Raw genomic sequence first — 26916 nt, forward strand, 5'->3', positions numbered from 1 at the left:
AAGCGTTGCGATTCAGCGAGGAAATGCTGCCAGTATCTTTGGCACTATGCTCCAGGGGCCCTCTTAGATACAGATTTTTAGTTTTTAATTAGTTTAAGTTTGTATTGTACCTATATTTACATTTTACTCTAATTCTTATTAAATGTTAATTGTATAAATAAATTGAATCAAGTTGTTAAAGTTTTAAAAAAATGGATAAAAGGTATTAGAGATATCTGATTTTGAACATAAAAATCATATACATAACAAACAAAGGTTTACTATCAAATATTAGTCATAAAAGCGTCATTAATCTCTTTATTTTCGGGAAATTACCATACCAACTTATTTTGAAATTCACAATCAATAATTTATTCATTTACCTAAATAATGTCTTATACATAACGATTTATAAGAAGGGCATCAATTACCCTACTTTCGGGAAATTACCCAATTCAACCTACTAGTCATACTCCTGTTCCGCAGAAATTGAAATGAAAATATCGTGATTTTACGTACGATAACATGATAATTGATAAACTTACCTATGAAAAGTTATCCCATCTCTTTTTTCGTCCGATCTGTATAATTCTTACAACACTTGACCACGCATGTCCGGCATATTTTATATTTTTCTTCCACCAATTTACTCAAATGACATGTCGATCCGACTGATGGCAAATTGGTGGATGAGGGCATAGAGATAACTGTCAATGTCTGTGTGTCACGCGTAAATACTAGGAAATTGGTGGATGATGGAATCCTAATTGTGTTTCACCGAAACTCCGTCCGCAGAATTATTAGTCCAAGGAAAATGTCATTAAAAATCACAATTCAGAGTTGACTTTGTACTGCTCTAGATTGAAAACGACTGAATAGATTATTCCAAAATACATTTCAAAGGACTCTGAATATTCTCAACATAATGTCTAAATGTTAAAACTATTTGTAGTCTACTCACAAAGCCCTTTCATTTGATAGCCCACACGGTATGTTTAAAAAATAAAGATATTATTTATACCGCCGATTCTATAACGTCACAGTCACAGTCACAGGCGCTTGTCATCTTTTATATTTGTATTCAGGACATCATACTGAATCCATCCATACTATATATATACCCACATTTGAGATGACTTGTGCCAAAATCGATTTCTAGAAAACTTTTGGACCAATTACCAATCTAGCAAAAGGTTTTTTTTAGGTACCTATAGTTTAATATTTTTTATACTCTTCTTGTTTCTTGTTAGTGTGCTGCAGTAAATTTTAGAAATGAATCTAACTTTAGTTTTTTCTTTATAATATAAAAAGTTCCTTCGAGTATTAATAATTTAGTTAAGGGTATACGGTATCGGCCTGTCAGTTAGAACAAAAGGTTGACAGTTCCGAACAACTGACAGACCGATTCCGTCCGGCGGATTGTTAATCTGTGGGCCCCTTTAGAGTTGTTAATATGCATATTCTTATGAGAATAAATTACCTATGATATCTTTGGTATTGCCATATGTATTGTGTTTGCCATTAAGCTGTGGGCAAAGAAAGCGAGCGCACAAATTATATTTCTATATCTGTAAAATCTCCGCCGCAAATACGGCTAAATAAAGTTACTAGATATTTTTCAAATCGTTCAATAGTGCGCATCGTGATAGAAAACTGGCGGCATCGTGTCGAGACTTGTACGTTTGACGAAATTAGTTACTCACTGGACAATTTCGCCTTTGTCCAGCAGATAAAGTTCCTACTTATTTCAGAACCAGAACTCAACAGAATTATTAATTGAGTAAAGTTGAGCATGAAACGGGCTCATCGCGTTCCTCGTGACATCGCAGTGTTCGGACAGTCATTCTGTGCCAACATGCATCAAGGAAAATATTACTTACATAAAGTAAATTGCCACAAAAAAAAAAAAAAAAACATGTGTTTGCCTCGTTACAAAACAGTAAAATGCCGTTGTTATGAATCGACACATATCGATACCTACATAGGTATACCCATACCCAGACCCATGTTGATCATAAAAATATATCAATATAACATATTTTTGTTAACTTAAGTACTTGAATTCGAATCACGTTGTTGCTGTTTTAAAAGCATTTCATTGTTCGAAGTGAGCAATGTAGTTACATTCAGAAAATAGAATGGTGCATTTCGTTTTCTGTGCCTTGGGCTGCAAAACGAACCTGTTACCAAAGGATTTTAACGTTAACATTTATTTTTCAAGTAAATACACACGTTTCATTGATACCCCAATACAAAACTACAACCCATCGGATCTGCAGATAGGGGAACGGGTTAAATTGAATGTATCTAAATATATTCTAGTAGCGCTTCAAAAGGCCATATGAATTCAAGATGACGAGAGCGATAAGCTACACTCGCGGTATCGATGGAGAGGGAGAGCGACTATACAATTCGGCACACAAAAAGATTTGATGTATCCTTGTTTCGATGTAACATCAATCACGCGGCACATTCTCGCCGTCGACACTTGCGAGGCATAAATAAGGTATTGAAGGCTTCCGACGTCGCCCGCATTCATGTATTCAACGCAAACTGATGCCTACTTAATGTCGGACGCCCCATTTGTAAATCATATAGCAAAACCTGATAGTCATCACTATCGCTTTATGTAACTATGTCATATGTCGCATTCATAGAAAAAACAGACACGTTGCGGTTATTAATTAATTTAGTAACTTTACATTATCATAGGTATTAGTAGCGCTAATTGCGCGCCGCTGATGTAGCGTGATAATGTACTCGGCTATCTTCATTTACCTATCCCGTGTAGACTTTATCAATTATTAATTTATAACGCTGGGCTTACCTACTAATTAGCAGAATTTATAAAATGAGTAAGTACAAAGTTTAGGGGTACATAACAATGAAAATGTCACTTTATGATATGGGCCCTCCACTGATTAATGGTGCAGTGGAGTGTTGCGTAACCTCCCTCCTTGTTTTTCATTTGTGACCCTCGTTAGGGTACTACGTCATAAATATTCGAAAGATCATGACTCAATCATGATTTAATGTGACACGAAATAACAACTGGTTTAATTAATTTTGCATAGCATTCATTGAATCAGTCTCTTGTATTTCTTGGCATTGATTATTAAATCAGAGTGGTTTGAGATAGAACAGCAACAATAAATGTCGTGCGACATGATAACAATGCGATAGACGGGCTATGAAGCGGGGACGGTCTTGATAAATGGCCATAGCGCGGTTCCAACAAGACGTACAATTTATGCATAGCTGTCGTCTATGAAACCTTAAAATACATTATAGCTCAACAAGCACTGCGAATAACTACGCGGGCGATTAATGTCACATCTATTTGCAGATAGTTGGAAATTATGATTTATTCATAACAATTTTTATAACTATAAGGACAAAACCAATGCGACAGTTTTTATATCTGTGTGTTTCATATTAAATATTTTGTTGTTACTAAAACTAGATTGTCTAAAATTTCGTTCAGAGACCGCTAACTTACCGCCAACAGCAATTTTTCAAATGTAGCAATGAGAACTGTATTTTATTTCTCTACGGATATTGTTAAATCTACTTCCAGCCGAACATACATACGTGTTAGTTATCTGCAACTTAGAGATGGATATCCACATACAAGTATATCTACAAAACGGTTTTACTCGTTTGCTTATATACCTACTGCATTAGAACAGTTTAATCGTCACTTAAAACAGTTACTGTACCATTAACATTGTAACTGATTTTATAACAAAGGTACATATCTAATTTGACGAAGTGAAAATTATAGGTAGATTAATAGTTGGTGCGAGATTTGTACATAATTGATAAAATTGCCATACATAATCCGCGCCAGCTTTCTTGAGTAATTGTATGCACATCGAAATAAACTTAAATTATGCACTAACATAAATATAAAACATTTATTTATTATATAAATAGGTATATAAGGTGCTAAAAAATATGTTGCCGATATTTTAAGATGGTACTTTACGTTAAAACAATTAACTTGAAATAGAAATTAAGAAAACTTTTCATATCATTTTTAGGGTTCCGTACCTCGAAAGGAAATAAACCCCTTATAGGATCACTTTGTTGTCCGTCCGTCCGTCTGTCTGTCTGTCAAGACCCCTTTTCTCAGGAACGCGTGGAGGTATCAAGCTGAAATTTATATCAAATACTCAGGTCTACTCTCCCTTGGAGCTGTGAAAAAAAATCAAACTTCTAAGCCAAGGCAATCAAAAGATACAGCCGCTTATGCAAATTTCCGCAAATTTTCGACACTGGCAAGGGAATCAAAACCTACAGGGTACTTCCCGTGAACTCAGAATCTTGACATTTGGTACGAAACAACGTCTTATAGCACAGATAAAGGAAAAATTGCGAAAACCGTAAATTTTTAGTAACATCATATAATAATATATACCTACAGGTTTGTACGGAACCCTCGGTCCGCGAGTCCAACTCACACTTGGCCGGTTTTTTTTGTATTCATTTACCGAACAAAAGAATTAATTATAATTCTATCTGAATATAATCACATGTGCATTTGACAAGATGTTTAACACTTTCTCTCGTGTCAACATTTATTTGTCTTAAATGTCATTAGCAACGTGTCATTTGATTTATCAACGTGAAGTGGTCACTTAAGTGTTAGGTAAAAGAGGTTCTAGAATCTGTTCAATGAGGTCTCATTTAATTATCTCATTAACAGAGTGTTTTTACGTAGCAGTTTTCCAATTTTCTCCAAAGAAAACATCATAAAACCTATAATATTTCATACTTAAATATATTCCAGGAGCCGAGTACTCTCAGCTGTAAAAGTATTGATAGCTAATTTATTAGCACCTTAATACAACCTGAAGTTGGTTTTTTTCTGAGTATTCACTATTATTCCAGCTCCGATCTTGCTTCGTGCGTTCACACACTTCACTCACAACTCTCACAAGCTTGTTAAAATATGGCGTTTTCACTCTTTGGCACTCAAAAACATTCCGGCCGATACTGCTGCTAAAGACGCTTTGAGGAATGAACAATGAGAAAATTACACTACTACTAACCACCAAGACCTCAAAATATTCTTTTAATTTAATATTAAAAGATTATGGAACAGCCATTGAATAAATAATAACAATAGCGCCTTATATGAGATAAGAAAATCAGTTTTCAAAAAGAGTACATTGTATGTAAATAATGGAAAGGAATCAGGTGGTTATGAATAGATTAAGAATAGGACATTGCAATCCGACCCATCCTATGTATAATGCAGATTAGCTGTTAAACTGTCCAAATGTCCAAAGGTCCCTAACGCCAATGACCTTCGATCGGAATCCTTTAGTTTTCTAATGTTTTCTGTAGCTTATCATATTAACAGCAACGGCTGTAAGCAATATAGTATACCATATTTACTTAAAAGTTCACTGTATTTGAGATATTTGGCATCAAAGTTGAACAATTTTAGGCCAAAAAACTGGTTTACTGGCCATAACTTTTGTGTTGATTAGTTAAAAAATTAAAATTTCTTACCAGTATTTAGAGACGTCAAAGAATCCTTCACAGCAATCTAGTAACGAAAAAAGTGTTTTTAGACATTGTTTACGAGTAAAACAAATATAAAAAATGACTGTTTATTTCTTTTAAAATCCGGCAGAAAAGAATGGATATAAAAGATTCAAGAACCGATAGCCGTTTGTCTTATTATTCTATCTATAGTGCAAATGTAGAAGTAACGACTCAAAACTAGTAAAAATCGATGAAAATCGCGGGAGCCCCTTAAAAGGATTGCTTGATTGACTCGGAATGTACTGTAAAATTTCTTAAACTAGTTTACTATTATGACTTGATTTGATATAATTGTACATTGATATTGGTCGCTAATGACTTTAGCTGTTTGAGCAACCTAAATAAACAAATAAAAATAAATAAATAAATAAATAAATAGGTAAGTATTTAGTGAAATAATGTTTTGAATAGATTTTTTCCGATCAATATTATTGTACTGTGTTTCTGTAGGAGGCGATAGGACTCGGTTAAATTTATTGCGCCTTTAAAACCTTATAAAAAGGGTGGCGTGAAATTAAAAAGGTCCCACAAATATTTTCTAGGGCTGCTTTCAAAGAAATTGTATCCAATATGCGCCAGGAGCGCGCATTGAACGCGATGTTTAAATAGGCTGCTAATCCTACCAATATTGAAATATCTGCGACGATATTCTGGCGGGGAGCTGTTATCCGCTTTTTATTAAAACACCGTTTTGTATAAGAGACGATACGGAAAAATGTTGTTTGTAATATCGCAGAGGTCGGATATTGTTTTAATAAAAATGTCTTCTCTACCTATGCTATGAGTAGCATAGGCAGAGAAGACATCAAATGAAATGCAATCAAGTACTCTTGAGTGAATTTAAAATGATTTAACTTAAATTACATTAACGAATGAATACCAGCTGGCTAGTTGAATCGATAATCTTAAATACCAGCTGACCAGCTGCTCTGGAAATCGAAATCTATAAGCGTTTGTCACTATAGTCCATCTGGAGGGATTTGGGTACATACAATTATATACATTTATTATTACATTAGGTAGTATGTATTTATGCTTCATAGTTTGGCTTGCTCTTTATTTACGGTTTATTCAGTCCCATTTTGCTCTTGACATTAGTAACTAACAATCTACAAGCAAAGTTGGATGGTTTCACGGAATCTACATATTTTGTAGCTGTGGAAGCAGAGAAGAGAGTAAATTTTAATAGGTAGGTACTTCTTGGGTTTATTTTTAGAAAGTGCCTTGAAAAATTGCAAAACGCACAATTTTTCACGCTAGTAGTAAGTTTTTAACGTTGCTACTAATAACTATTAATGACCATCGCCCAGGCTTTCGTTCCTACAGCTTTTGTCATTTGCGAGTAATTAGAATTTAATACCCCCATTTCATAAATTGCGAAGTCTTCTTTAATCGACTCCCATTTTATTAACGTGAATTTTTCATTTCAGTTACAGTAAAGCTAAGCACTTCATAGGTACGTAAATTTTGAAAATATTGAATTGCATATTATTCTGAATTGAAAAGTATTTAATAAGATTTATTTTTCTTGTTTTATTTCACATTTTTTATAAGTCTGGTTTGAAAGTTAGAGGGGCAAATTAATCAAAAAACTTTCTTAGAAACCATAATGTTACTTTTAAAGACCGGATGGGATGATGTACTCTTTGATTTTTACTGTTTTTTATTCAATTTTAGGTACAATGTACAGTCAGCATCAAAAGTAGCGGATCAAACAAGGTTTCAAAAGTATATACCATTGTGTAACAGTTTAACAAAAAGTGATGGTTCTATATGTAGAATAATTAAGACGGTAAAAGATATACTTTTGAACGTAAATTTTAGAGATTTATCTATATTTGAAAAGGAATGTCAGATACTTTTGGCGCGTTGTTTCATCCGCTACTATTGATGCTGACTGTACCTATGAAGTGCCCCCTTCAAAAAGATGTTTCTTTTTTTCTAAGCTTATGTATGTTTCAAATTTCATTAATTAATATATACCTTAATAGTTTTTGAGAAAAACGGCTGTGATATATGGACAGACAGACGGACGGACAGACAGAAGTTATGAAACTGTGATGAGAAGTTATGAAACTGTGAAGCTATGAAATTGTTACACTGGTTTCAAAGTAATGGTCTCAAAATGAATTTAGATAAAACCAACTACATGACTTTTTGCAGACATACAAACAGCATTTCCTATGAGCTTCCATTACCTATTTCAAGAGTGGAAAACACAAAATTTCTCGGTATTGAATTAGACAATCAATTGCGCTGGTCAAACCAAATAGATGTGCTAAGAAAAAGACTAGCTAGTGCTGGTTATGCGTTAAGAAACCTATCCAAGATTTTGAATCCAACAGACCTGAGGGCAGTTTATTTTGCACATTTTGAGAGCATTCTAAGATATGGTCTGGAGATATGGGGTAACAGTGTTCTAATAAATACCATCTTAATATTGCAAAAGAAAGCTGTAAAATTTATTGATAAAGCTAAGCCCCTGAAACACTGTCGCCCACTTTTTGTTAAACATAAGATAATGACCGTCATTTCATTATACATCTTCTTAATTAGCATATTTATTTACAATAAACAAATCTAATTACCAGTGTAAATCCAATAACAGATTGCATGCCTTAAGAAATAACAATGATATTATTTTACCAAAATCAAATAATTATATTCATTTTAAAAGAAGTATTGAGTACAATGGAATCAAAATTTTTAATTTTTTAAGTAATGACATAAAACAGTGCACTAGTTTAAATGAATTCACAAAAAGGCTAAAATGTTATTTAATAAACAGACCTTATTACTCCTTGCAGGAATATTTCCAGAAACTGTATGAATAATAATAATATTTTATTTGAATTTGTATAATACTCGTAATAATTTTCTTAGCTTCAGAATTACCGAATTATTAGCTATAGAAATTTAGTGTAAGTACCTAGTGTAAGTTTTGCATGCCAAGTGTGGCAGAACATGCATTCATGTAACCTATCTACTGACATGACAAATTGTAATATCTGTGTAATGTTCTAGCAAAATAAATGATTTTGATTCTGATTCTGAGGATTACGTTTTTGCTATGTTACCTATGGAACCCTAAAAAACGTAGTCAGAACTAGTTCTGACCAAGTCATGCAGGAAAAACAGTTCGAAGGGTAAAAACGTTATTAAACAAAGGAATTGAGGAAAACTGGTGTCAACTGGGAAACGGAGGAAAACGCGTTTAAATTTGTAGTGGATTTTACGGCAACATATTACAGATTGCAAAGCATCATAAGCACAGGAAAATGAACAACTTCATCTTTGTTTATATCACCGGTCTTTATCAATACAAGTTAAAGTTCTCGCCATCGGTTATCGGACTGGTTCTTACAGCATCCTTTTCAACATCCTTTCATCGGAATACAATAATGGGCCGATCATTATATTTGTTTTCGTCAGACTTTCAAATTTGAAGAGCTCCTCATTCTGGAGGCTGATTCAAACTTACATATTGACATCAAAATATATAAATGATGTCATTTTGTTATCATTCGCCCGTGCGTCTCACTTGCGCCAATACATGTACTAACAAATACGCGCGAGTGAAATGCACGCGCGTATATAATACGTGTGATAACCAAAAGACATCATTTAGATATCATTTTGATGTCAAAATATACGCTTGGCCTCTTACTTGGAATAAACAAGAAATCCCTTTTGGCACAACAATTTCTTACCTACATTAAGTAAATTCCACAAGTTTTCGTAAGGAAACTCTTCTGTTTATTCTATTCACCAAATTGTATCAAAAACTGAGGAAACAATGTCGCTGCTAGCGTTCAATCCCCTCCATATTTAGTGACACTCGCGCAACGCTAATAAAAACAATCTACAGTACAAATGCACAACATCTAACGGCCATGCTATTAAGTAGTGCTATGATTAGTCCGCGGTTGATCCACACTAAAGTTTCCGAGGGATCGATCGATTCGAGTTTGTCATTAATGCTGCTCTGGCTGCTCGTCCGATCTATTAGAAATCAATGCTGGAGTTCCTCAAGGGTCCGTGCTTTCAGTAACCTTTTTCCTGCTTCACATAAACGATCTGCTGAAACCAGGTACGTTCGGATATGCAGATGACACTACGGTTGTTGAAAACTACGAGTATATACCCAATTCACGAGCTAGTGGAGCCCAAATACAGTCGCTCAGGGAGGCAATGGTCGAACGCATGAACGTGTTACTACGAGTAAAAGCGTCCGGCCGGTCCTATTGGGGTGAAGCCAATTTGGTCTCGTTCAATGCTAGTAAGACTCAGGCGTGTCTTATCTCCACTAAACGGAGTCCATTCCATCTGAATTCTACTTTCCGAGATGTATTCCTTCCGATAACCGACCATCATGAGCTTCTCGGAATCTCGCTGACTTCGACCCGCACATCGAGTTAGCAGTAAAAAAGCACAGCAGTAAAAAAGCTGGGTATCTTCAACAAGATGAGGTAGTATTTTACACCTAGGCAACTGCTTGACCTTTACCAAGCACAAGTTCGATCGTGTGTGGAATACTGTTCACATCTGTGGGATGGTTCAGCAAAATACCAACTTGAGGCCCTCGAGTCAGTCGAGAGGAGGGCCAAGAGAATCATTAATGACGACGATTTGACGAATGCTCGATTTCAAAGACTCCAGTCTTCAAGCATCCAGTCTGGAGCATCGTCGCAAGGTTGCCAGTTGCTAACATCGTTTACAGGATACATTTTGGAGAGTGTGCCGAGGAACTGCACAACCTTATTCCTCCGTCCCCATTTCACCATCGGACTACCAGACAATCGGTATTCCGGCATCGCTTCATGGTAGGTATTTCACAAATACGCACGTAGCGTTTCGCTTCAACGTACCTTATGCGAACTGCCAAGTAGTAGAATGCCCTGTCCGAGTCTGTATTTGCGCATGAGTACAATCTGGATCTTTTCAAGGCTAGAGTAAATCGGTATGTCATAGGTAAGCGTGCTCAACCGTAGACCGCATCATTATGGAGGGAATTAAAGACCCGAGTTTGCAATATTCTTACCCCCGGAGCTACACACAATGTTTTTCATCACACTTGCGAAAAAAAAACTAAATTTTAAGCTAAATAATTGACATTTCATATTTCTGACCCTATAATTTTATTGATTCTCTACATTTTAATTGAAAGGAGGAATACGCTAATAGTTTGTTTTTTTTTCACTGGGGTGTGTATTTAATTTGTTATATTTTTTTTATGTGCACTTATTCTAAAACGGCGTAACTCCAGTTCTACGCTAGAAGCTAGGTCTCACCTCGATAGAAAAAAAACATGACTTAATTAATTTGACGTTGTCTGTCATTGTCAATGTTTTAAACTGGGCCGTTGTTGTTTTAAAACAATTTCGATAAAATATCAGATTTCTACGACGATTTGGATATAATAACGAATACTGATATATTAATACGACACCATACTTTCATACGGATAAAATGGGCCGACGGATAAACACTAACGAATGTAATGTAATTAAATGTTTGTGTGTCCTATGTCTTCGACGAATCATTTTTGCAGTAGGTAAGAGACGAAACAGTATTTGGTATACTTTGGGGGAGTATATACCTCATCAGCTTTGTGCATTTTAAAAAAGATTAGTAGATTGTAGCTTAATTATGTAAATAAATTTCTTTTTGTTTTGAATTTCAATCAATACATCGTATTTAATTGACAATGTCAAATCCAATATTATGACAGCTAATTTTTTGTCGTGATGAATGGCAATGGCATTTCACCTATTGTGTCGTAAAATTGGTAAATCACAACATTTTTTAAATTATTTTGTATTTTTTGTAATAAGCCATATACAATTTATATGAATATATTGCAGTGTTTAGGACGCATAACTTCAAAATCACGTGTAAAATGTTATGATTTTTTTAAATGAAATATTGTCAATTCTTAAATACGGTGACATATCAAACATTCGTCCGTTTTGTAATTTCTTGACAGGTTAGGCATCGAAGGCACAGACCAGTCATTGTGGCATTCAGCCACGATTGAAAATTATGTAAAAATATTTTACCTACGGCTGTTAAATTAATCAATTTAAATAATTTTAAACATAAACAAATATATTAAATTATAAACGTCAGTATTTTAAAATTAAAACTCTTTGATGCTACATGGTTTGTATGAATAAGTGACATAATTAAAAAAAGAATTATAGCTTTTTTTTCACTATCCATAACTCCCACGGAAACAAAATAAGCCTTTGTCCTTCAGTACACCTGCATGAAATAAGTTATTTTTCGAGCGAGTGTGATGAAAAGTTACTTACATTTCGTGCTTTTTGCTACGGTCAATATTCTAAATTAAAATCACCCTCTTAGCACTTGAAGCAAAAATGAAATCGTCTCTCTTGTTACACAAATAACTATGCATTGTTTTAGAAGGTAGCAGAGCTGTTATTTACCTCTAATATTGATACCAGAGAAATAGAAATATGTCAAAACTAAACCACTCACTAAGCTCTTGGTTCAATTTTGGCATACTTGGGAGATTCCATCCCTTTTATGTTTCGTGTATTATAAAGGTGACAGTCCATTTCTGACCGCAGCTGCACTACGGCTCCGACACTACTGCAGCGGCTTGAAGGCGTCCCCATTATTGTCAATTTCCATAGTAAAATGAATGATGATACCGACTGCACGTAATATGGTGATTTTAACGTATTTCCGACCGCAGTTGCACTACTGCTCCAACACTACTACAGTGGCATGAACGCTTCGGTGATATTGTCAATTTCCATAGCAAAATGAATGACGATATCGACTGCACGTAATATGATGATTTTAACGTATTTTCGATCGCAGCTGCACTACTGCTCTGACACTACTGCAGCGGCCTGAATGCGTCGGTGTTATTGTCAATTGCCATAGTAAAATGATGACAAGACCGACTGCACGTAGCATGGTGATTTTTGTGTGTTTAGTGTACATTAATTAGGACCGCAACTGCGGCTGCGTACGTCAAATCTTTCTCTTTCGTTGGTCACAGATATTAACCATTTGGGCAAGTTATTTTCTAACAATCCAACGGCAGATCAACTGGATGAATTAAGATGGTTGGTCGTGGTAACTGGTGATTAGAAAATAAAGTTCCAAATTCAGTGGTAACATCTGTATTAGACTCAATTCATTTCCCATTTACGTTTAGCCGGTATGGTATTTGTCCTTTTTCGCGACCAGTCTCCTCATTTATAATTTTCCATGTACTCGTAGTTTTAATGACGTCGGAACTATATTTTATCTTATTGCTTAAAAAAATACATTTAGCTAAACGACAATTCAATTTAAAGCTTTTAGAAAATTGTTTTACATATTCTTTGTATATGTTCTGTGATCTCTTTTTCGTTTATTATTAGAAATTTATAGTAAAACTATCTATATATTTACTAGGTGTATGTAACATTCGACTGGTAAAGGTACAGTGAGCTGCGAAATTGCATGGAGAAATTATGAATTTATCATTGATAAAGTCGCCATGCACTTTTACGGCTGATGGACCTACCTTATTAATGCGGTGCTACGGGACATGAGCGCAGATCGTCATAAGGTACCACTACCCGTAGAACGTCACATATTTCAACATATTTCAATTTTACTATTTTACTATTGTTAAATAAAACGAATGATTAGGTAAAAAAAGCGGCCAAGTGCGAGTCGCACTCGCGCATGAAGGGTTTCGTACCATTTATGACGTATTAAAAAAAAACTATTTACTAGATCTCGTTCAACATTTTACCACTTTGGACACACATTTTACCACTTTGGAAGTGTCTCTCGCGCAAACTATTCAGTTTAGAAAAAAATGATATTAGAAACCTCAATATCATTTTTGAAGACCTATCCCTAGATACCCCACACGTATGGGTTTGAAAAAAATTTTTTTTTTTTAATTTTATGACGTATTAAAAAAAACTACTTACTAGATCTCGTTCAAACCAATTTTTGGTGGAAGTTTGCATGGGAATGTATATCATATATTTTTTTTAGATTTTTCATTCTGTTATTTTAGAAGTTACAGGGGGGGGGGGGGGGGGGACGACACACACATTTTTTCACTTTGGAAGAGTCTCTCGCGCAAACTATTCAGTTTAGAAAAAAATAATATTAGAAACCTATATATCATTTTTGAAGACCTATCCCTAGATACCCCACACGTATGGGTTTGTGATTTTTTTTTTTTAATTTGATGACATATTAAAAAAAACTACTTACTAGATCTCGTTCAAACCAATTTTCGGTCGAAGTTTGCATGGCAATGTATATCATATATTTTTTTTAGATTTTTCATTCTGTTATTTTAGAAGTTACGGGGGGGGGGGGGGGGACACACATTTTACCACTTTGGAAGTGTCTCTCGCGCAAACTATTGAAAAAAATGATATTAGAAACCTCAATATCATTTTTGAAGACCTATCCGTAGATACCCCACACGTATGGGTTTGATGGAATTTTTTTTTTATGACTTATTAAAAAAACTACTTACTAGATCTCGTTCAAACCAATTTTCGGTGGAAGTTTGCATGGTAATGTATATCATATATTTTTTTTAGATTTTTCATTCTGTTATTTTAGAAGTTACAGGGGGGGGGATACATTTTTTCACTTTGGAAGTGTCTCTCGCGCAAACGATTCAGTTTAGAAAAAAAATGATATTGGAAACCTCAATATCATTTTTAAAGACCTGTCCATAGATACCTCACACGTATGGGTTTGATGAAAAAAGATTTTTTGAGTTTCAGTTCTAAGTATGGGGAACCCTCAAAATTTATTGTTTTTTTTTTCTATTTTTGTGTAAACATCATAATGCGGTTCATAGAATACATCTACTTACCAAGTTTGAACAGTATAGCTCTTATAGTTTCGGAAAAAAGTGGCTGTGACATAATCGGACAGACGGATATGACGAATCTATAAGGGTTCCGTTTTTTGCCATTTGGCTACGGAACCCTAAAAACGACAGTTGATTTAATGAATGAACTGACTGAACTAGAGACTATGAATGACCAAGCCTGTTAAAGATCCTGTTTGGTTTGTTTCTTATTTACTTCACGCAAATAAATCCGTTCTAGAGTGCAGTATAGGCTGGTTACTGAGTGAAACCCCAGTAGTTGCACGTTTCGTATCTACAATCCCCGTTTTTGAACGCTGTAAGCCGGGCAGAGATGGTAAATGAAAAATAAAACCAGGGAGCTCACGCCAAGTTCAGTAGTAAGCCGCCCCGGGTCTGGCGAGGCGTTCAAGGAATCTCGGCTCTACTCCCAACTACCTTGTTATTAGTCGATATCGTTGACTTGGGGGACTGTAGACATTTCCTCCTTTATTAGAATTGTAAACAAATATTGGGTAGGACTATTTTATGTTACAACGCTTCAGAGAAGTCTATAATGTATAATAAAATCAAGAGAGTCCACACGCATAATAGCACGTCGTATTTTGCTATGCAAAAGTATGCAAATATAACTGTGGCTGTTCGTTGACTATTGATTTTTATACTTTATTGCCCTACGACCTATTGACGAATATAATTAGGCTTGCGGTTTCGGTTTTGTATTGCTCACACGCACTAAAAATTGGAAAATACATTTTCGCCCTACGTAAAAAATTGAGGATCACTGCGTGAGATATCAGGCTGTTAAGTTATTTAAAATTGCCTCAGCCTTTCTAAAATATTACAAAGTATACTTACTATCTTTAAGGAAAAACTGAAGCAATATTTGATAAGAGGTTGCTTTTATAGCTTGGATGAGTTATTTAATACTGATTTAATTTAGTTAGTGTATAAGTAGTTCATTTGACTCTCGAACATATATTTAGCCATATTGCCCTTAAGTATGTGAAGCTTTAGAGGAAAGGTACTAAAATGTATCATCGTTATAATTTTAAAACTTAATTTATTATGGCAACAAAAATAATTACAACTTAATTCGGCAGGGGCGCTTCGAAGTACAAAAAAGGTATAATTTGTTATAGAAAGTAGTATCAGTCGTATCGTAGTACCTATAAAAATGAAAATACAACAATGAAGATGAAGTTTAATTAAAGTTAAATAATTATTTAAAGAAACTTTTCATATTCATGATATGCTTAAATATAAATCTATATTGGATAAGAGATCTATCTGTATAAGAGTAATCTAAATGTGTATAGGTATGTTTTAAAATGTGTTCAAAACGCATAGTTTTAAATGTCATAATTTAAACATAGTTGCATAAACATAAACGTTGATGAAATATCCGCAAAGAAATGGTACAACAGGAAGTGATTATTTTAATGGTGGACGAGAACTATTTTTAAAATGTTGGTGTTGCTATCGCCATTAATGTGATGGGCACGAAAATTATTTTCCTGATAAAAGTCTAGGAAATGTAGAACAGGCTGAAACAAAAAACTGGAAAAGAGAAACTCGATAACTCTATTTCAACAGTTTCAGCGAGACTTTGTCGGTGTAATATGACCTATTTAGTTCCATTTCCACAGAATTATGCAGAGAAAAAATCGAGATAATACGAGATAATAATTAAACCACAAAAATAAATAATTTTGGAACTAAGTTTGAAATATAGTTTAAGTATAAAACTATAAGTTGTTTTATTAGTTATTAAAGAAATCGGTGATTCATCGTTGTACGAGCGTGCGACTTTCAATCCGGGGGGCCTTAGCCAAGATGACGATCACTAATTTCGTAGTATCTGTTATCACGAAATATCGAAAAAAAAATCTATTCGTTTGGCGTTTGTAGATGTACGATCGTCATCTTGGCTAAGCCCCCAGAGATCGCGGGTTCAAACACCGGTTCGTACCAATGAGTTTGTACGAGCTTATGTACAATATATCATTTAATATTTACCAGTCGCTTTTCGGTTAAGGAAAACATGGTGAAAAATTCGGAAAATTCCCAATAAGGCCCAGTTTTGTCTCTGGGTATGAAGGTCAGATGAGAGTCGATTTCGTAAAGACGCTCACTTCGATTCTTCGAAACAGTTGTAAAGAGCCATGGCAAAATCCGGGAAAGTGTAGAATCATTAAATGTAATGTATGCGTCATTTTTCTGGTGTTTTAAATCTAAATAATATAACTAGAATTAGCTAACACTTTGTTCGAATTCTCTTCTGATTAAAGCTGTCTAAAGTCTGAACTAACCCTGAAATATCATAACAGTCGCAAATAGACGGCATTTCATAATGCAAATAAAGGTCTGCGTCAACTGCCACTTTAAATGATGTGCAAGTTAGGTATTTCTGTATTCGTAAAGCTGACAGATATCGTAATCACATGCTGGTAGGAGGATCACCCCTCGGGGAATAAAACGAACGTCGGTTCGCCGCGCTACGACTCAGCCGCAGATAAATCCTTGTAAACAAAATTGTAACTGTCGTCGATATCGTACTTTATGATTGGAGACCCGCTGTATGAAATTCAAATCGTACAAATTGACCACCGACCCTTTCCGGACGTCGCCAAGCTTTGTACAATGTATAAAGTTAAAAATTCTTCAAATTCATTCAACTTATCTGTAAGTTGAATGAATTTGAAGAACGGACGGGTTCTGACGGTTCGATGAGACGCCGTCTATGTTATTATATTTTATTTTTCCTCGTGTACGCCTTATTATTTTTATATTTTTCTTTATAGCAGGCGATATCGGCTATAAAAGCGAAATGTTCGCTGTCTGATTGCGCATTACGGCGGAGTATCTTAGCATCCAAAAAATCTTAGGATAAGATAACATAAGATAAGAAGAATCTATTAGCACAAAAAGAACATAAATGATCATACACAAACGAACAGAAAATTGTCCTAAAAGGTCTTCACTCAGCTTGATGCCACGAAGTGAGTCCTAGCTAGGACACACTACGCCTACGTGACGCTGATTTTCAGTGAAGCCTAAGGATAAATTACAGGTTAATGTTCTTAGGTACCTAAACATCATACAGGTTTTAAAAAACATAAAGTCGCGAGTAATTAAACTGATAATTGAAAAACAAATATCAGTTAAGATTTAGGAAGCAAAACAATGTGTAAAAATCGAACAATGGTATTAAAATAACGTGTAAAGTACATAAATAAGCACATAAAAGATTATTAACGCGTTCAAGGCAGGCCTGTGAATTCACGGCAGGTGTTAGTAATTTATAAATCAATGATTTATTTTGTAATGAAACGAGTATTTCCACGGCAAAATGAGCGCGGTTTATGGCTAATATAGCGCAGACTGCCTCGACGAGAAACTTAGTTGCATTTTGCATAAAATCGATATAGCCTCATAGTCATAGGGCGCTCATAACATTGGCTATCTGCTATATCGTTACTGTTATGTAGCAAATTATCATTCTAATAACATTCTGTGTTTAGAAAATTTGTATTGCGGAAAACAAATTACATAATGTTTGTTATCTTTCATGAATCAGCATTATCTCGCTTGGAACTCCCGTTATTTGTTGCTCCACAAACAATGGCTCCCCGGTTCGTATAAAAGCTACAAAAATTAAGCAACAGTGACTGGCTGGCTTAAAATCTCTTACTTAGCAATAGTACTAATAAATCCTTTACACCAGTTCATGGGACCAAACATCGTCTACGATTAGTAGAATACTCGTAATTATTTGTTCCACGATTAATTCAAATAATTGTAGCATTTAATCTTATTGTATGATTGTCGGGAGCGCTGCCGGTAAGCTTCATAACCAGAGTCTTGGGTTCAAACTCCGGCAAAATATAATTGGATATTTACTCAATTTTCATTTATAAAATATACAATTATATTTATTTATAAAATATACAATAAGGAGTACCTGCGACAACTATTGGGATCAGGTTGCCAAAGTAAACCCCAAGTTCCCTTAAATTTAACCTAGAAAGTGCTAATCATATGCAAGGTATGTGAAGAGATTATTACCTATAACTTATCAAATAGTAGGCAAAGCCGTGTGCAACATGAAATCCCACTCTTGAAAGTTTGAATTGTGAGGGGTATGGAGGACGGTATCGTTGAGCAAACTGACTGCGTGTAGAAACATTCAGTCTAGTACATTATATTACCTACCTAGTATTTTTTTTATATACTACGTCGGTGGCAAACAAGCATACGGCCCGCCTGATGGTAAGCAGTATCCGTAGCCTATGTACGCCTGCAACTCCAGAGAAGTTACATGCGCGTTGCCGACCCTGACCCCCTCCCGCCCCTCGTTGGGCTCGTAGTATCAGAGACTAGTTTACGAATTTCATAACATAACACATGCATTGATTACAAGTACGTAATCAATGCATGTGTGTGTGTGTGTGGTAAGTATTGTACTAACATACAATTATTGTAATATCTCTTTGGCGTAGGTATGTGACGATCCCATCGCCAGCTCGTTTTACCTGTGTAACACGTGTGGCGAGCTATTGGGGAGTAACGACCTATCTTAGTATAGCCTGGTATAGCTCTCTCATCCGACATACAGAGCACTCCGTTTGGGGCTTGCCTAAGGCTACGCTGCCCAGTATCGATTTTACCTAATAGCCAAGTCCTTATTAGATTTCAACAACATATAATAACTTCTTGCATCCTGGCAGGTGCTGCATATGGACGACGGGCGACATGGGCAAGGGCAGCATCCACTTAGTGTGCCTATATACCATTGAAAGGGCCTCTATGTGTAGGCTTTGATTCCGCGCACGCGTATGAGACCGCCGTTTCGACGAGACAGTCAAAACTGGTTTATCCCACCAGTTACCATCAAGTTTTTTTCTAATGTTTACCACTGGGAACAACTGAGAAAAATAATTCCCAGTAGTGGTGACTACTGAGATTTTTTTCTTAATAGTTACTACTAAAATATTGTATTTAATGTTTAATACTGATAAAAATACTGATAAATATGAAGTTCAAATGTTTTACAACGATATGTGATTTAGTGTACTATGCGTGTCTGTAAAAATAGTATTAAATTATTTTTGATATTTTATTCATGTTCTTGGCTATATTGCTTAACAGATTTGTGTAGAACTATTTCATTCGTGTATCGAAAAACTTATTTAATAATGTTTGTTCAGTTTTAGATCAGTTCACTGAATCAACTATCGACGGAAAAAGTAACATACTATTTAGGTACATTGTATTTATGTCGGCATTTTTGTTAGTATTGCACGTTAAAATATTTTGGTGACAGGTGAGGAATAATACTCTCACTGGTAACAATTTGTGGGAAAAGTGGGAATAACCCTTTAAAACTACTATTTTTAATTTTATTACAGTATTAAACATTGATCTATAAATTCTATTTTGCTTGCCGTGTGTTAAGTAATTGTCTTTACCTGTTCGTTTGTTCGAGGAATATTTTTTTATTATAATTTAGATACTGGATGTGCCAGGAATAGGAAACGCGACAGCGCCGCGCCTGCAGCGACAGACGGCGTCATCGCCGACGTGTTTCGAAAATAACAACGATAGGTACTCTTCTGTATTTTAAAATTGGAGCCACATTCTACTCGTCAGTTTGTGTGACTTGCCGGTAAGTGCATTAAAGTCGGCCGCTTGAATACTGCTTCCGGGCACATTACTCTATACAAAATAAGCTCTAGCGCTTTGTAGTTGTCATCTCGCGTACTTTATGTGCCTGCAGATTAACTGACTTCCACTCTTGAATCAATAAGCCTCTCATTGTTTGGGGATCTGGTTAAGAAATAATAGCACAGCTATAAAAAGGTTTCATTTATTTTTATAATACTTTACAAGAACAGTTCTACTATAACGATACAATATACTACTTAATGATTAATATGAACTGGCCAGTGAGATATACCATTGTGTTTTAAGGACTGATGCATACCATACTTTATCGAGTTTCTAACATTGAGTAAACTTAACATCAACTTTGACAGAATTAGCACACGTAAGCTTTATTGTTATTGTTATAATTTACACATATTCTATATTTTGTATTTATTTTACAAAGCACGCCATATTGTCTTTATTGCACATGTGGATGATATTTACAAAGTATTTATTCACTTATAGTAATTGCATACACTTAAAAGGATTGATTTTAATTGGCATGCTCATATACACACATTTAGTTATAATGTCGTTACATTATATACATACTACAGCGTCTATGTATTTACAATAATAATCTATAATTACATTTAATGTTTAAAGACAACTTAAGGTCGGTAAAATAATAAATTATGCGTATGATATGCGTAGGGATGATATAAACTAGCCTCGTGGAGGTCCTTATTATCATCACCTAAGGCTCTGCCGCCCTAGCTGGGTCTGGGTTTTATTAAGAAGCGTTTTCAATCCGGACTTGTTATACTTTAGCGGAGTACTCTATCACTGAACTCATGCCACATTTTGCACAGCTCTATTTTTGGCATCGTACCTAACTACAATTAAAATTTTGACCGACTCCAAGAACAAGGAGTTCCCCAATTTTATGGGATCTTTTTGCTCCCCGATTTCTCAAAGATGGCTGGACCGATTCAGAAAATTATTTTTTGTTCACAGTTGTTTTACTTCACAGTTGGTCCCATTGTCCTTATATTAAGATGAATGGGTCTTGGAGAAATCGAAGGAACACTTTTAATATTTTTTCATCACACTTGCTCGTATACGCCAATGCCAGCATACTGAGATGGAATGAGCGTATTAATAATAGCATAATTATGCCAACGGGAGTAATTTTTTTATTGCATTACGCCAATGGGCATATTGGGCATTATGTTTTTTTCAAGTAGATATAATTCGTTTTTTTTAAAACACTTACGTTTACATTTTTATTTGTGTATAAATTATATATATTTATTTGTGTGTAATATTTAATTTGATTAATTTAATAGCCGTTTCAAATATTTTTACACAATTTCAAACTGTGGCTGAACGCCCGATAGGTTTGTGCCTTCGATGCCTAACTTGTCAAAAATTACAATATGGCGGACAAATGTTGTTGAAATGTCACCGTATTTAAGAATTATTTCACTTAAAACGTGGTTTTTTCCCCACAAGTGTGATGAAAAACATTGTGTGTGCTACGGGCGGTAAAAGAACAACAAACTCGTGTTAATGGAGCCCTCGCCTTCGGCTTCAGGTTTAAATTAACACTTGTTCGTAAATTCTTGTTAACCGCCCTGAATACACAATGTACTAATAGGCGGCACACTTGGAGTAATTTGGATATTTTTCATAGTAACTTGAAACCTCTCGGAAACCGTCTTTGACATTGTCAGTACATCTGGGAAGTTCTAAAATACATGTTTACAATTTTTATATGCGATTGTATAAGCAGAAAATAAATGTCAAGTATAACTACTCCATGAATGTAGACCTATGTAGTAACTACCATTAGCGACGCTATTTATTCATTAGATATGGCACATTTATCATATACATCTATCAGTCTTTGTTTTATCGGGTAATAATATCATTACAATAAAAATATATTTACACTAATGACATCACTAGTTACATTTTCATAAAAATATTAATGTAGATTTCGTATAAAGTAAATAATAACAAACAACGTTTTTTTAGGATTCGATGTCCATGTTATGACCATTACTCTTAAATCTATGATGGAGATTTCATATGACTTTGTGATTTGAAATTATATATCTTTTAAAATTATGTTTTAAATAAGTAATTTTAATAAAAACAACTTTACGCAGTTCTTGTTGCTGCTGCTGACAATTACAACGGACTGCTGCATAGATTTGATTTGCACATTATGTATTGTAACATAGTTTATGCAGCAGCTACAATGAGTTCTAAAAATGCAACAGTCGAAGTTACAAAACTGACTTTTATAATAACAGACCCGAAAATTTTAAGAGTTACTCGTCACTACGGGTACCTATACTATAAGTCCATAAAACTCTCGGGTAACACGCCGTTATATGCATACGATACTTTTCTAGAACAGCAAAATAAATGTCAAAATATATATGTGCAAAACCAATTATGGGACAGCATGCGGCGTGTCCCTTTATTTCTATGAGCAATATTCACGAAAATTATAATTTGATGCTGGTATTTATACTTTATTAAACCCTTTAACGGGCAAGACTGAAAAAATCCCCAATTCAAGCCTTTTTGCCATTCTATACCTACCCCTAAAAATTCTGTATTAAGAAAAAAATGTTACACGCTTGTCTTTTTTGAGACCGTTACTATATAAAGGGTTAAAAACTCACTTTTTTTTACTACACCGGCTAGACCTCTCAATGAAACGTAAGTTTGCAAATAATATAAAGTAATATACTATACAAATAGCAAATAGACTTATCCAAGATATCGTATCTCATTTAGCACAGCGTCTGGTATTGGCACGATGTCGTGGATGCGAGCGCGTGTCAGCTGGTCACTAGCAGCGCTGCCACGACTGCGACGACTCCGCAACGACGCTGTGACGAATTCGAAGATTGTGTGGACTCGTAATCAGTACCTGGCATAATTATATAAAAATATAGAAGTTTTTGTTAGATATTAACACAAAAACTGCTTAAGTTGCGCGTTCAGTCCCTCTACCTTTAACATGATCATGATAAATCTTTTTAAATAGTTAATAAATATGACGAATCTATAAGGGTTCCGTTTTTTGCCATTTGGCTACGGAACCCTAAAAATACTATCAATGTATCTAGGTTAGCGTTTTTCATAACTATTCAATTTTTTTAAAATCGAAAGCTTAGTGGTTTTCGAGATATTTAACAATGTGACAGACAGACGGACGGATGCAGATGCAGTCGCACCATAAGGGTTCCTTTTGTACCTTTTTGGTACGGAACCCTAAAAAGTAGAAAGTTTTTTTCTTTGGGTAATTAAGAGAAGAAAGAGACAGGGTGACAAATGCAGCAACATGTAGGGCAATCTTGGCTATTCGGTGATAGTCAGTTTTATTGTCTTTTAGCCGAGTTGCCTGGTAATTTAATTACTTGTAACCATTTTACTTATACACTACATTAGCCACAACATTGCTTTGAGCAATAAATTTATCGGGCAATTCGGCTAAAAGACAATAATACTGACTATCACCGAATAGCCAAAATTGCCCTACAACAAGAAGAACCCAGAAGACAAAGAATAAAAATACGTACATAATGTATAGGATATGTACATATAGTAGACAAAAAGGAATGGAAAAAATACACTAAACATTGGAAAGAAATAGAAAAATATAAAGCAACTCTAGAATAAAAACAGGCAAATTATTCAGTCACATACTTGTCCCTTGGCTTTGGTATGAATAAAGAATGAATATCTCTAGTTGTGTGTGATTGTGTGTAGTTTAAACAATATAACTCGGTCTTAATGCACTAGCAAGCAGACCGAATATTGTTACCCTTTATTGGGATATCCAACACTATTATTTGCAGCACTCCCATTAAAGTCCAGTCCTTTTGCTATTAAGGCATTTAAAGATGTAGACGTTCCACGGAGTGGTCGTTTTGCGAACAAGTCGTTTTGATACTAAGCTATTCTGAGACGAAGGCCTTTTACTCGTTAGTCGTTTTGCTACCATGCTATTATGAGATATAGGCTTTTTGATACTGTGGTCGTTTTGCGTTCTGGACCTCATGCTACACAGATCATTTTGAGATTCAGTCGTTTTGATAGTAACCCATTCCGATGACGTTTGGTAGTTCTTAAGATATTTCCTTTTCGCTGAGTAGGTACCTAACACCGAAACCACCGTTGTAGTGTTAGAGGCGTTGTATTTAAGTCTTAATATATTTTAATTAGATTTGAATCAAAGTACAATACCCACCGGAAGAAAGCATGAAAATTGATATGCATATGGCTTATTTAGGAAAGAAAAAATAAGTAGAAGGGGAGGCAACTTGTCAAGTGGATGCTTTCCCCTTTTCTTCCACTTTTGTGTCCCATTTTGCAGTTTTTAAATATTCTACGATGAATTGTTGCCTTTTAAGTATGTTGCAGGAATTAGAATTTTCAAATTATGCAAGGTGCAAATTTTGACGAATAATTAATTTCTTCCATACAAGACAATATGGCCACTTTAGAAATATCAAACAACCAAGTCTTGGTTTGTTAAGAGACGGGTTATAGGCGGGCTAAGACTTTAAAAGAGCACCAAATGAGGCTTTGTATTAGCTCTTCTGTGCTGTAAAACAGAAAAATATATCTTGCCAAAATATTACAAATTTGCACTTTGCATATCTTGAAAACTTGTAAGTCATTACTTTCAAGGTAACTATTGTAGAAATTTAACGGACAATATATTTTGTTAATTAAAAGTTTGATTGTAACTCTAGCCATTATTCTATAATAAAATCAATGAAAAATTGGAAAATGATACAGAAAAGTGGGAGAGCATGGAGCGAAGCATCCAGTTGGCAAGTTGCTTCCCCATCTATTTGTTTCTTACCTACATAAGATACATGCATGCCACTTTCTGCCGGATGGGATTATACTTTTGAAATCCTTTAGGGAAATGACCCGGACTAGTAAATGTTAAAACGGTACCCACTTACCTCCTGAATCTTTCCACTCCTCAACCTCGTAATCTCCTATGACCCTGTTTTCGGCAGAGCCATCTCGCCAGCGACTTTTATTTTTACCTAAAAATACATGCACTTTAATAAGAATTCAGATTGGGCTTTAGTAGTCTTACTTAAGTACATTCTTTGAAATATAAAGGCAATTTATGTTACAACCAGTCAAGTGAGAGCTATATTCGCGCTGCGGAGGTTCTGTTCTATCAATTAATCTTTAAAAACAAATACTTCTGTCCTTAATAATGACTAACTTATACACTTTTTATCCGGTACTTATTTGTTGTCATGCAATGTAATATATGTGTTTTATTTATTATAACCCCCAGTTTGAGGCTTATGTTTTACTGTTATACCTAGAGATAACAACATGTTTTTATATGGGGCCCAACCCGTATTACACACCACACAAACCCTGTGAAACAATCTACATAATTACGTTCCTTTAGATACCGGCAAACAGACAGACAGACAGCGGGGGCTAGTAAAAAATCTTGCGTTTGTCATCCTTGAGACGGAGCCTTTAAAACTATAAACCGGGATCTCACTATTATCGATTTTTCACAGCAATAGTTTTTATCGTTTCGGTAACTCACTATTTTTATGGCGCATTTACATTCGCGTGAGAGAGTTTACCGCGAATGTAAACGCCGTTACTTTCCATAAACTAATTTTCATTATGTTGGTAGGCATAACTCTCGTTCGTCAGACGTCAAACCAAACCGTTTGACACTTAAGTACGTAGTATGAAGTTCCGTCTCTTAGAACGTAGTGATTATATGCTCTTTGCTATTAACTGCGAGGAACCCTAAGGTAAAGTAAGGCTTATATTGTCTTATTATTAGAAATGTCGCTAAGTCGTAAAAAACGATCCGGAAAATTATTGCGTCATATTTATGAAGGTCTATGAAAGTGGGCTTTCAAGTCGCACATAACATACGATGCTATAAAGAGTATAAAGGAAAGCCCAAATCTATAACAATAAACGGTACATTGGAAGTCAAAGCGCAAACAAAATCGCTTTTCCCACAATAATATTACTAACGACCCAATTGTACGGAAGCATTGGGCCGCGGCGGCAAAACCAATAAATACAAAATCCACCTTTTCCATCCGGTCGGGTGCAGGATCACGATGAATGAATGTATAAAAGACGTGTAGGGATGGTTGAATTTTGTACTTCAGTAGACTTCTTCATAATAGCGGTTTACAACGAACATTGTGTTACGAAACTTATGTAACAATACGTAGTTTCTGTCGGAAACAAAAAGATCCCGAACTTATGAAAAATTTAACCACACAACATACACTGACCTCACGGATCTGATCAGCCCTCCGAGGGTTTAATTAAAAACTTTCGTTACGGCATAAATTATGTCGATGCCTTAATTAGTCCTTTGAAACCAATTCGATCGGAAGTTATTTATTTTGCAGAGTCGGAATATATTTGAGCAAATAATGAAATACATGTCCAGTAAATCTCTGATAAGTAAAAGTTTATTTAAAACTAGGCCATATTCTTATCAACGTGCGTGATCTGAAGCCATCTTAGCACGGACCGTGTTTAGTTTGGGCAACAATCACTCCGTCGGAAGCCACATCCGCTCCGCTTCTTGCAGTTCAACATCGTGTTCTGAGACAATTTTACTTCTTCCTATGTTTTAGGATGTTATGCTTTTATAAAATAAAAAACTAAACTTTCTTTTTTTTAATAGTTAAATTAAAGTAAAGCGTCACAGGAGATACAACAGTAAATATTTTCATCACTGAATCCCTCTCCCTGTACACTGATTCTTTCGATAGTTCTGGTTGGGTCTAGGGTGATGAAATCACAAAGGA

At 35.0% G+C, this 26916-nt stretch overlaps 1 protein-coding gene across 1 annotated transcript in view; it reads right to left on the minus strand.

Annotated features, from left to right (window-relative positions):
* Window positions 1-20262: 20262 nt before the first annotated feature.
* LOC133516017 (lachesin-like) overlaps window positions 20263-26916 on the minus strand; it is a 63432-nt gene continuing 56778 nt past the window's right edge. Inside the window, exons 9-10 of the mRNA XM_061848692.1 lie at window positions 25057-25143; window positions 20263-23006 (exon numbers count right to left, since the gene is read on the minus strand). Coding sequence (XP_061704676.1) covers window positions 22915-23006; window positions 25057-25143 — 179 coding nt within the window. The 3' untranslated portion in view covers window positions 20263-22914. The remainder of the gene's footprint in view (window positions 23007-25056; window positions 25144-26916) is intronic.

The sequence above is a fragment of the Cydia pomonella genome, chromosome 3 (assembly GCF_033807575.1).
Source record: "Cydia pomonella isolate Wapato2018A chromosome 3, ilCydPomo1, whole genome shotgun sequence".
NCBI lineage: Eukaryota > Metazoa > Arthropoda > Insecta > Lepidoptera > Tortricidae > Cydia > Cydia pomonella.